This window comes from Peromyscus maniculatus, chromosome 22 (genome assembly GCF_049852395.1).
Source record: "Peromyscus maniculatus bairdii isolate BWxNUB_F1_BW_parent chromosome 22, HU_Pman_BW_mat_3.1, whole genome shotgun sequence".
Taxonomy (NCBI): domain Eukaryota; kingdom Metazoa; phylum Chordata; class Mammalia; order Rodentia; family Cricetidae; genus Peromyscus; species Peromyscus maniculatus.
The window spans coordinates 40,037,807-40,050,729 of record NC_134873.1 but is presented as its reverse complement, the minus strand read 5'-3'; the positions used below and the strand labels follow the sequence as shown (position 1 = coordinate 40,050,729).

General features: G+C 51.2%; 1 protein-coding gene across 2 annotated transcripts in view; it reads right to left on the bottom strand.

Moving 5' to 3' along the window:
* The window catches only part of Togaram2 (TOG array regulator of axonemal microtubules 2), a 62,952-nt gene that overhangs the window by 17,339 nt on the left and 32,690 nt on the right, over positions 1 to 12,923 (bottom strand). The window contains exons 11-17 of one of the 2 annotated variants that reach the window (XM_016008979.3): positions 12,684 to 12,837; positions 11,641 to 11,746; positions 10,280 to 10,515; positions 8,177 to 8,335; positions 2,212 to 2,329; positions 1,786 to 1,880; positions 53 to 269 (exon numbers count right to left, since the gene is read on the bottom strand). In XM_016008979.3, the coding sequence (XP_015864465.1) occupies positions 53 to 269; positions 1,786 to 1,880; positions 2,212 to 2,329; positions 8,177 to 8,335; positions 10,280 to 10,515; positions 11,641 to 11,746; positions 12,684 to 12,837 (1,085 nt within the window). The remainder of the gene's footprint in view (positions 1 to 52; positions 270 to 1,785; positions 1,881 to 2,211; positions 2,330 to 8,176; positions 8,336 to 10,279; positions 10,516 to 11,640; positions 11,747 to 12,683; positions 12,838 to 12,923) is intronic. The other variant, XM_016008981.3, reaches the window with a different exon arrangement.

The following is a 12,923-nucleotide window of genomic DNA, read 5'->3' as shown; positions in this document are numbered from 1 at the left end:
TTCAGATTGAACCCACAGGGAGAAATCACAGAGGACAGGGGTGGGTGCTCACCTGGATGAGGTTGGCAGCAATAAGCTCTGGCTTAGCCTTGCAGTATTCAAGAAGCTTCCCGACACCTTCCATCCGAGCCGGAAACTCCTTGGCCTCCAGCAGCCTGGTCAGCTCCCGTAACTGCTCTGCCAACTCCACACCACCCCGCATGGAGGAACGGAGTCCCATCAGCCGTGGGCCATTGGAGCCAAGCCTAGGCGGAAGCAGGGCCTGACCCCTGGGGAAGAGCCCAGGGGATGAACACAGCTCTCATCCCGAGCCACGTCCCACTGCTGGGTAAGGCAGAAACGGTGTCTCCTACAGCTTTGTCCAGACCCCACCTCTCTTCTAAATGCTGCTTTGAGGACACTGTACTTGGAAACTCTGGGCTTCTCTTTTCCTCAAAGGGCAACAAGCAAGGCTCTCTCTTCCTGAGTTTTACCCTCTCCCTTCCAAGGACATGTAAAGAATTGGGGGTAGGGAGGATAAGTGGAGTGTGTCATAGAAGATGACTGGTGCCAGTATTGGGGGAGGGGGTGCTGAGGATGGGACCCCCGGGTCTCATGCATGCTAGCTAGACAAGTGTTCTACCACAGAGAAGCCCAGCCCAGCCACCAGCCCAGCGAGAGTATATGTAACCTAAGAATAAGGGAAGATTCAAGACTCTGGAGGCCATCACACTTCTATATCTGCCTGGTCCCTTATTAGCTAGGCTCCTACACTCCTCCAGGAACAGAGAGGACTTGGATCACATGTCGAGATTGTTCAACCAGCATGAGAAAGGCTCTACATAGGATTCCTGCTTCCCACACTTAGGTCGAAGCCAGGGTTGCTGACTCCCTTCTCTAGACCCAGGTCCCACCCAACAGGTTCCAATACCCTCCATTCTATCACTTGTTTCCGCATCTCACATTCTTGCCTCCTGAAAACCAAGAGCTGTGCTTGGGTCCTGAGAACAGAGATGAGATACACAGTCTTTGCCTTAAGCGTCTCACGAACATAAGGGAGACAGAGGTATGAAGAACAGGAACAGCGGTCTACTCTGAGGATATTGGGCCACAGTGTCAGAGAATGTCTGGGAGGAGGTAAGAGGCAAGCTGCATGTTGTAGAATCAACAAGCAAGTTCTAGGTGCTCAGGAGATGTGAAGACAGAAGGTAACAGGGGAAGAAAGCATGAGGAGGAGGAGGCTGGGAAGTGATCCAGTCTCGGGAGGCAGAGTACCAGAGTACAGGCCATCACTGAAGAGCTGGGAAGGGCTTTCCCTGGCATCCCACTATGGCCTGCTGGGATCCTCACAGGGCATGGCAGAAGGGTTCATATTTCAAGCATAGGATTCCTGCTTCATTTTCAACTGATCCAATTACACACCCTCCAGCCCTCCAGCAAGGTCTTTTGTCTGCCTGTGCCCAGCTCTGCCTAGGAACGAGTCCCAAGCTGACCAGCCTAGCGGCTAAAGGACATGTTGATCTAAGTGAACAAGGAGATGCTGAGCTTCTAAGGAGAACCTGGCCAACGCAGAGGCACATCCCCTCAGCCAAGACTACCCGACTCAACGTCTCTGGCAGATGCTGCCAAGCCAGGATTGGTTCTGCCTAAGACGTGGGACAGGGAATGTACCCCACAATCCATCATTACGGATACAAACCCAACTAGGTTAAAGCATGCCCCAGTCCACAATCAACCCCCATGGGCAAGTAAGATACCATTGGCAGCTTTGGTCATGGGGCCCCAGAGACACAAGAACAGCCATACCCCTCCTGGCCGGGCAATCCGTTCTCACACACCACCAAACTCTTGGACACCTTGCGGCCCTTGGCAGATGGAAGTCCATGATGGTCTTGTATTCCCTTGAGAAACAGACGCAGGACGTAAGCCAAAGGGGGTGGCTTGATGTTCCAGTATAAAGCATAACAAGATGGATAATCTTTCCACCTGGGAGCACCCCCAAAGGCACAGTCTAGAGTCCTGGAGGTAGCTGGGCAGAGACCGAGATCTTCACTCAAGACAAAAAGGAATGAGGGCCCAGGGAGCTTGAGATGCACAGGGACAGACCTGAGTATAGGCACCGGGAAGAGGAAACACAACCCTAACCCTGATGAAACGAAAGGTTCTGGAACCCCAACTCATTCCCCGCACCTACAATGAGGGCTGTCGGCCACTTGAGTTCTAGTAACTCACCCGCTGTCTGATGGCCGCCATGACTTTCCGCAGGTCATGAGACGGGAGGGACTGTTTCAGAAATGCATCAAACTTCGCATTTGCCATCAAGATATTCACCATCTTCCGGCCATAAAACCTGCCACCGGGGGAAAAAAAATAAATGAAGAAACAGCCACGGAAAGGCCCAATAAATCCACTCTACAGCTTTATACAACTTTCCCAATTATAACAGGAGAGGTTGGCATACTTCTAATTAGGAAAGCAATCCCTACCCAGTTAAAAATTAGATTCATAAAAGAATAAACATCATCCATAATGCCATTACCAAGAGGAAATCACTATTAAATTTTAATATATTTTCTTAGTCTTTTTTTTCCCTATGCATTTACATTTTAATAGATAGCAGAATACATGGGTAACTGGCTTACAGCCTTTTCTCTTTCTTATTAATCATCTTCCCAGGCTATGTAATATTCTTCATATGCACATTTTTTTTCCCAAGATTTTCTAAAATTTATGTGTATGTGTCTAGGTGTATGTGTGTGCAGGTACCCACAGAGTCCAAAAGAGGGTATCGGAGCACCTGGAATGATGGGTGGTTATAAGCTGTGCAATGTAGGTCCAGGGAATCGAATCTGGGTTCTCTGGAAGCACTCTCAGAGGTACCTGTCCACAACCTTACCCCAGAGCCACAAGCAAGACAATATTGGCAGCGCTGGCCATGGACAGCCACCCCCTTCCTCACTAGGAGAGAGTTCTCAGCCATGAAGCCATCTCTCCAGCCCCATGGGTATCGTTTTAACAGCTATCCATTATAGCTATTTACTCAATATACCCAAGACCCAATAGCTATATAGCTATATGTCCAATAGCAGAATATTTACTATCCTGCTGCATGACTATCAGAAATGTTGGTAAGTTTTTCCCCCCCGCTGGTTTGGGACACTTAAAAATCTGGGGAAGGGTACAGGAGGGAGCAGCCAGCTCTTCCTGGTGAATAGTGCTGGCTGGGTAAGAGAATCAAAAAGAGTTTGGGTTTGGGACTCAACGGGTAAGCGAGAGTTCATTCTTAGGATAGGACTAGGAAGCAAGGGGGCATTCTAAAGTCTACAACGTGGTCTGATACAACAGCCAGATATGGTTGGAGAATATGAGGCCAAAAGAAGCCAGTGTTTTAGGGCAATGTGAAAGGCCTGGGCTTTGGCCTGCAGGCAACAGGAAGCTAAGAAATGGCCAAATAGTCATGTTAGTCAACATATCTCCAGGCAATAAAGATGTCTCATTGCCCACAACTCCAGCTTCAGGGGATTTCTCATTCTTTTTTGACCTCCATGGTCACCCCATCTCTCTCTCTCTCTCTCTCTCTCTCTCTCTCTCTCTCTCTCTCTCTCTCTCTCTCTCTCTCTCTCTCTCTCACACACACACACACACACACACACACACACACACAAAATAAATGTTTTAGCTCTGGCAAGAAGTGAGTGTCGAGGAGGCAAGATTGGGAGCTTGGAGACCTGTTAGGAGGCCACCATCACAGAGCAAGCAAGAGATGAAATCCTGAAATACTCCACAAAATGAAAATAAGATAAGGATAGTCAGGTTCAAGGGCTGATAAAGGGGCTTTCTGTGGATATCGTTCTGTATAAACAAAATGCTGACTGGCCAGTAGCCAGGCAGGAAGTATAGGCGGGACAAGCAGAGAAGAGAATTCTGGGAACAGGAAGACTGAAGAGAGACACTGCCAGCTGCCGCCATGAGTACCAACATGTAAGATACTGGTAAGCCACGAGCCATGTGGCAAAGTATAGATTAATAGAAATGGGTTCATTTAAGATAGAAGAACTAGATAACAAGAAGCCTGCCACGGCCATACAGTTTGTAAGCAATATAAGTCTCTGTGTTTACTTGGTTGGGTCTGAGAGGCTGCTGGACTGGCAGGTGAGAAAGATTTGTCCTGACCGTGGGCCAGGCAGGACTGGAGAAAACTCCAGCTACAGGGGCTGAAATCGCCAAGGACTGCCAAGCCATCTGGAGATGGAGAAGAAAGCAATAGAACGATCATATTCCACACAACCTAAGGCTCTGGTTTATAAAATGCATCATTGCTACTTTATTTTCCACCAAGGAAAACGGGGACAGGAAAATGCTAGCAGTTTCCACTGTGTTCACTGTCACTGCCCCATGTGACGGTTGCCAGAGGAGCCAAGGTCACATTATTGTGGTCTCTTCCTTCCTCTGGGGGGCATTCATGCTTTGCAAAAAAAATGTGGGGCCATTCCTTCCACACAAAGTCTTGCTTAACTGATGTCTCACAGCCGTCCCAATGCTCTGTGTAACTTCTCACTGCTTTTCCTCTGGTTTCGGTGCCAAGAGATGACCCTTCTAAGGGAAACAGGGGTTAACTCAACATCCTCTGAACAGCACCCGAAGGGACCTCTTAAAATAAACCCCACAGTCAACCAGCAAGGAAAAGTCCCTAGCATCACTCCTACAGTACAAACTGTAATTACAAAGGTCATGTGAGGAGCAACGGGCGGCGGGGACCACGGAGTTTGCAAATGTGCAGGTAGAAAACAAACCCGGGCAGTCACCGGCTGGGCACCAGCTACTGGGAGAGGCTCGCCTCCGACTAGAACGTGTGTGTGTGTGTGTGTGTGTGTGTGTGTGTGTGTGTGTGTGTGTGTGTGTGGTGTGTGCGTGTGCACGCACGTGTGTGTGTGTGTGTGTGTGTGTGTGTGTGTGTGTGTGTGTGTGTGTCAATATCAAAGACCCTGCGATGGAGAGGACAATGTGTCGGGGAGGGGTTCAGTAAAAAATGAGAATCCCGCAGAGCGGTGGTGGCACAGGCCTTGAATCCCAGCACTCAGGAAGCAGAGCCAGGCGGATCTCTGTGAGTTCGAGGCCAGCCTGGTCTACAGATGGAGTTCTAGGAAAGGCACAAAGTTACACAGAGAAAACCTGTCTTGAAAAACCAAAAAAAAAAAAAAAGAATGAGAATCCCTATTTTGTGGTTTAGGTGACTTGGTAAGTAATGGTGACTTTGAACAACAGAGGGATACAACCCAAGAAGCAGGCTTAGGAAAAAGCAAAAAGTTCTTTTTTTCTTAAAGATGTATTTATTATGTATAGTGTTCTGCCTGCATGTATGCCTGCAGGCCAGAAGAGGGCACCAGATCTCATTACAGACAGTTGTGAGCCACCATGTGGTTGCTGGGAATTGAACTCAGGACCTTTGGGAGAGTAGCCAGTGCTCTTAACCTCTGAGCCATCTCTCTAGCCCACAAAAAGTTCTCTTGAGGACACTTTACACTGAAGACAGGAGTGTGGCACCCAGGGATGGGTGCCCTGGTGGGATTAGATGAATCTGATGCTGGTGGCAGGAGAGCCAGGGAGAGGAGAAGGGAGGATGTGATGGTTAGCTTTCCTCGGCAACTTGACATAATTGGAGTCACCGGGAAAGGGAGTCTCAAGAGGAATGGTCTAGATGAGGTTGGCCTGTGGGCGCACCTGTGAGGGCTGGTCTTCGTTGAGTCATTGCGATGGGAAGTCACATCTGCAATGTGGCCCATTTTATAGGCCCTGGACTGACTAAAAGGAGAGCGCCATGTAGCGCGAATTCTATCTAATTGGTCTTAGTAATAAACACCCGGAGTCAGATATCAGGGTAAATGCTGAAAGGTCAGAGAAGTAAAGGAGCAGCCACTAGAGAGACTTCTTACCTCTAGGAATCCTCAGACCGAAAAGGGCTGAGCTCCTGTCTCTGCCCCACCTTATTATTGCCTCTCTCTACCCAGCCATATCACTTCCTGTTTCCTCTTCCCAAGTGCTGGGATTAAAGGCATGTGCCTCCCAAGTACTGGGATCAAAGGCATGAGATCCCAAGTGCTGGGATTAAAGGCATGTGCCTCCCAAGTACTGGGATCAAAGGCATGAGATCCCAAGTGCTGGGATTAAAGGTGCGTGCCACCACCGCCTGGCCTCTAGTGGTTAGCCCCACACTCTATCTCCGGGTAAGCTTTATCTGTTAGAGCACAAACAAAGTATCACCACAGAGTTGCCTGAGCACATGTATGCATGCCTTAATTCACTGCTTTGTGCTCTTGCCTGTGCGTGTGCAATGTGACTAGCTGCTTTGGGCTCCCACTGCTCTGTCTGCCCCACACCTGGAATTTTGAGCCCCTCCCCCCCCAAAAAAAAAAAACCCTTTTCTCCTTTGAGGTGTTTGTGTTGAGTATTTTATCACAGCAATGGGAGGTGAAACTAAGACAGAGGACTAAGATCATGCCAAGGCCATCTCCAGATGCTAGGCAGAATGGAGAACTGGCCCTAAGAGTCGGGGAGAAGCAGGAAGTCCAGTGACTCCAGAAACCAGAGTACCATAAAGGAAAAAGAGACGTGGTTAGTGCCATCCACTGAGGGATTAGATTTGGGAAGACATTAGCTCTTGATTTCCATCCCTCTCAACAGCTACAGACAACCCCCAAGAACTATAATGTTCCTCATTTCAGTGAGCGGCACCACCATTGACCCAGATGCTCAGTTTAAAACCCAAAGGTCACCTTCGATATACCTCTGAAACCCTCCCTGCCCATATCCTGATGGCTCTGCCTGCAAAACAGACCTAATGTCCTGGGCCCAGCCTCCAGTATCTCCTGCCAGGATAAAGGAAGAGCCATCTGTCTGCTGTCACATGGAAAACAAAGCCATCAGGAAGAAAGACACTCGAAACAATGGTGAGGCATCACTTTCTCCCCTCAGATCCATTCAAAGGGAAGGAGGAAACAGGAAGGAATGGATATTGCCAGTCATCGGCACCTCAGGCATCAGGGCGGTCCTCAGGGGAAGCACTCTGGGTTATCCAGCGTGGCCACTGGAGAGTGGGTGGTAGGGCTGTGCTGGGGTTTATGCCAGAAGATTCCCACTCAGGAAACAAAGGGACCTGCAACACCCTGTAATGTGGTGGTGACGGAGAAGGGCAGGTACTTGAACTCTCCAGGGAGCACGGAGGTGTGGACAGCTCATATGACCAACACACCACCTCAGCTCCACTGACTGGGGGGAAATGGGACCTCTAGAGCGGGGGGCCTGGTGGCCTAAGTCCCCTGATCCATGCTCCCCATTCTCTGAAATGAAGGCATTAGACCGTCGCCATCACGTTCACACAGGCATAGCGATAACATCCCAGAAAACAAGAGGGTGGGATCAATTGCAATCAACTGGGCCCCAACTCTGACTCTGGGAGACGGCCAGCCCCCGACACACTTTAAAACCCTCTAGAACTCTCCCATCACACGGCCTCAGCTTTTTACCTGGGCCGCCAAGGTCCTTCACGATCTGGGCCTGTCGACCATACCAGGTCATTGTTTTCCTTGTCCAAGCTGTTTCCATCCTGGACTCTTTATCCTATCTCCTTTGCCTGGATTGCACGCTCAGATCCTCGGAGAACTAACTCCATCAACTTATCCCTGAACGGTTCTCCCTGGCCTCAGCCTCAAGTCTCTCCCCCGAATCTTCCACTCCATTTTGCTAGGTTTTTTATTTCTGTGTCCCTTATCTATAATCTTAAATGTTCATTATATTTATTGTTCGTTGTGTATCATTCTCAACCAGGAGGCAAGCTTCCACACCACAGAGGCTTAATTTTTCCTATTCATTTTCATATCCATACTTAGTAAAAACAGCTCTCAGTAAACACTCTTGCAAAAAAAAAAAAAGCAGCTGAATAGTCTGAGATTGGAGCTGGGGCAGATGGACACAAAGAATAGAGGAAATAGAAGGTAAAAAAAAGAGTGGTCACTGACCACTGCCTGGACAGGCTGGCCGCAATTCCAGAGGGAAGTGAGAACACAGCCAGAAGCAAAGGCTCCAGCCTCCATCCATGTGACTGTCCCTCTGCTAAACCCTGAGGACACTGAGCTGCGCGCCCAGGACCTGACCAGTGGCTTGTTCTCTTGGCCACACCCAGTCCCGACTCCTGCCTTACCTGGTGTCTTGGTTAGAGTCCTGGGCCAGCCTCACCAGGTTGTGCACGAGCATGTCTGTGTTGTCTCTAGGGCCTGAGAGAAGCTTCTCCGCACCGATCTGCTCCAGGACCGCCGAGAGATGCTTGGCGGTACATTTCCGGACTAAAGGGTTCCGATGGCTACGAGGAAACAGAATCATAGCCAAGAGGTTGGTCACAGGTGGCGGGGCGGGGGTGGGGGAGCCCCAGACTAACACACATGCAGATCTGTAACTGCAGACTGTAAACCCATGCCCGTGGCAGCCATGACTTTAAAACCTATCCTGTGTGACTGGGGGACAGGGGTGGTCTCTGAGTTCCCCGTGACAGGGCTAAAGTTGACTACAGCATCAACAGGGAGCGGGAAGAACAGCTGGGTGAAGCCACGAGACAACCACGCCACTTTCAAGGCATTCCGGAGCCCAAGCGTTCGTTCCGCCACACCTGACGGTTGCCCTCTTTCTTCTACCTAGGAAAACCCTTCCCAATCAATGCTTCTTCTCCCTTTCCTAGTCCCTCAGGCAGAATTAGAGGCTCGCTCTGAGTCAGCACCTGCTTGGTCCTTGGTAAGCATATTGTGTTCTTGTATCCCCCCGACCCAATCTCTCTAGAATTGGATACCATCCACCATCTTGGTTGCATCTCCCAGGCTCCCTGCTGATGCTAAGCACTTGCATGGTGCTTAGTGACAGTGGCGTACACTCTTGGTCATTGAACAGGTGGCACCTGACCTCTGGTGAGAGAAGCTCACCAAAGTGTTGCCGCCTCTTTCAAACGTGGCTTCTGCGTCCACCAACTACCAGGCACTACTGACATGCCCCACACAGAAAAATACAGTGTCTCACTGTAGTGGGCATAGAGGAGAACATCAGAGCTGTGACCCACAAGTGTCTACATTGGCATCCTATCAGCAAGGTCCCCAGGAGACTCAAACACATAAGCCCTGTTGTGGGCATCTTGAGGACAAGTCTACCCTGGACCTTATTGACAGTGGTCAATTGTCACACTCCATGTCACACTCCAGGCACCATGCCAGGCTCATCTTATCCATCATCTCCCACCAACCACGAGTGTGCTGTTGTCATCATATGGCAGGCAGGGAAACTGAGGCAAAGAGGAACATCTAGCAAAGGCGCCATTTCTCCCAAGTTCATTCAGCCACAGCCAGTGTCCAGTAACGTTGGGGAAAGCGGGCATTGTTCTGGATGCTGTGTCATGAAGCTATGCATTGACTCCTCCCAACCACTTCAGGGGAGAGACACCATTATTATCTCCATCAGCTGAGGAAGCAAAGGCCCGGGAGAGGGACTGTGCCAATGTAAGGCGTGAGTCCAGGTCATTTGGCCCAGGAGCAGCCCTTGCTCTGCAACAGTACTGGTACAACAGCCAGATGTGCTGGCAGGTGCGGCGGACTGTGGGTAGGCTGAGAAGCTCCTGCCTCCGTGGAATGACTGACTTACGTACGGGAGCAGCGGGGTGTTTTGCCCTATGGGAGGAAAGGCTTGGGAAATGCCTTTGGTTTTGCTATGAATTTGGTTTTGACTTAAGGGGCAGTAAATCTGGCTCCAAGAGCAGCCCCTCCCTCCTGAGAGAGGCCAGTTTTGTCCCCCCCTCTCCCTGCGTGTCCATGTTTCAGCAGAGAGAAGCACTGCTCCCCTGAGAGGGGCAGGAACCCCGAGGGAAGAGCCGAGGCTGCTTCTACAGCCCTGTCTCCCGAGCGTTGCCATGACCACCAAGCAGAACAACAACATCACCCTTCTCCTCCCACCCACACGTACCCCATTGTCCCCAGCCTAGCCTAGGCAGGGTCGCAGGAGCCCACCGGACACAGGGTTTTGCTGCCTCCAGCTAAATGCGCGAAGCGTTTTCTGGGAAGCCTTCCACGGACGTCTTGGCGCACGGATGCCTGGCATCCCAAGATAACCTCTACAGCCACGGTTTCCGCTTCCTTCCTCCCTGTCCCTCTCTCCCATCCTTCCCTGCTCATTCCATATGCCGGGGCCTCTGCACACACACACACACACACACACACACACACACACACACACACACACACACACGCACACGCATGCACACCCCACATACTAGACACCCGCAGATGTGAGGGCCACCAGTGCACGAGCAGGGGTCACATTTTCCACCATGGCACCCAGTGCCCGGTTGGCTGCCCGCTGGATGAACTCGCTGGCGTTCCCCATCTTCTGCAGAAGGCAGCGGGCAATCTCCTCAGCCTCCTGGTCCATGCTCTTCTTCAAAGACCGGAAGAGGTCTCCCAGGGTGCTGATGGCCAGGCGGGAGACCTTGGAGCGGAGGTTGGTGACCTTGGAGAGAGAGAGAGAGGAGAAGGAGCCTCCAGGACAATGGTACCTTCCCGAGGCCTCTGAACACACCATGTGGGCCCCTCTGCTGCCCCCTCACTCGGGCCGAGGCTCTGTCATCCTCTGCCACAGTAGAAAAGAAAAACCTTTCGGCATCTTTGGGCAGAACAGCCTCGTTTTGTTATTATCACACCCCACTCCGTTATCATCGCAACTATGAATTCCATTCTCAACAAGATCGGAAATGTGTACATTTGCTTTAAATTCAACATGTTCCCTCCAGGTCCATGCTGTGAACATTCATTCCCCAGTTGCCGGTGCCATTTCTAGGAAGATAGGGAACTTCCAGGAGGTGGAGCCTAACCAGTGAAAGTAGGTCACTAGGGCAGGCCTTTGACTGTTCTGGCCCCGCCCCTTTCTCCTTCGGGCTCTCTGTTAGCCGTATCTGCCTTTATGTGGACAAGTCGCTCTGTACACTCCCACCCCCATGCAGAGACATTCCCACCTGCCACGCTTCCCAGCCACGATGGGTTGAAATCCCCCCGAAACCATGAGCTAAAAACTCCCTGGGTCCTCCACACCACACTCCCTCTGCAGAGGAAGAGACTAATCCTGCATCACATGGTGCAGACCAGCCAAGAGTCAACACAATGTCCTCTGTATTCACAAGCGTCCCGCCCCTTCGAGGGCAGTCTGTTCCCAAGGGTGTAGACTGGCCTCTACAGGGATCAAGCTTGTGTTACCGGCTCTCAGGGCGGGACCGTGGCTGAGACCCAAGCCTTGGGAAATGCTACAACAGCCCCGAGGTTGAGGATCACCCCAGGGTACTCCATCTCTCTTTAGACAAGTACAGAAGACAATGGACAGCGAGTCCAAATGCTTCAACGCCCAGAGATTACAGGATTGCAGATAAAGAGAGCCTGAGTCTCAGGGCTGGTACCTGAGGGATGATGGGTGGGGACCTCCTCCTACCTCAGTGGTTGGAGGCCAATGAATAAGCAGAGATGGCCACGATCCAGAGATCCAGAGTCTCTCATGGCTGGGGTGTAACTCACCCAAACAGCTGTGCCAGGGAAAGGGTATGACTAGGGGACGTGTCGAAGTACAGAAGCTGTGGGCAGGCCTCACCTCCGCAGTCACTGCCAAGGACACATCATGCAGCCGGGTGCCCAGGACCTCCGAGTGACAAGCTGCCAGGCGCTGGATGCTCGCCAGGCCCTTCTCCTTCATTTGCCTGAGAAGCAAGGCCAGGCCTGTCACGGGAGGGGAGGAGGAGTCCTGTTTCTCAGCAGACAACCCCCCAAGCAAGTTGTGATTTCACGGCCTCAGAAGCAAGGTTTCTAGGGTGGCGACACCCAGGCCCGGGGTCCTAGCAGGTCAATACAAGCTGGTTGATGGGCTCATGGCTGGCCCTCCACTCCGGCCACTCAGGACCTGTTTGGGTCTTCCACACAAGACAGACAAGGCCAAGACAAGTTGCTTACAGGGAGGCCTGGAAATTGGAAGGTTTCTGCAAGAGTTCTGGACCACTGCTTCACTACAGACTAAGATCCTATGTCTCACTTGCATAGTGGAAGGACGCTCATTAAACTCCATTTAGATGGGGAACGTATCTTTATTAGTAGAATGCTTATGCAGCATGCACAAGGCCCAGCGCCACATAGACTGTGCATGGCAGTACATGCCTGTCATCCCTGCACTCAGGAGGCAGAGGCAGAAGGATCGGAAGTTCAAGGTTATTCTCAGCAAGTTCAAGGACAGTCTGGGATACATGAGACTCTGTTTGAAAAACACATAAACTAATAAACTTGATGTAGAAGAACAAAGCTGTGACCTTTCTCGGTCTCTTTGTTCTATAGTCAAATTCTACTGGTCATGGCTAACTCTAACATGTCACAGAACAATACATGGGGTCATTTGGGAGGGCCCAGGGCATGTACAAGAAGTTAGAGACTACAAAATAAACCTACATGTGTGCACGCACACACACACACACACACACACATACACACACACACACACACACACACACACACACACACTTCTTCCATAGTAGCAGACCCTAGGGGTAAAGGAAGAGGGAAGTTGGGGGGCTGGAGCTCTTCTGTATCCCCCCTAAATAACTCCCCACCGCCCAAGCCACAGGCCATACAACGAAGGGGCCTCCTCACCAATCATTGCTGTTGAGACACTGGAGGGCATCTGTCAGCCCCAGCTCTGGGTTCGAGAAGGGCCTCAACTCCCTGAAGGCTCGAAGGTCCACCTCCTCCTCCTCTTCCTCCCACTCAGGAGAGCCCAAGGTGAGCACAGCAGGTAACGAGTTAGCTGCATGGGGGGGGGGAGACAGCAAGTGTCACCCAAGAGGATGGAGAAGCTCGCGCCCCACCCCCACCCCCCACATCTAATTCTCA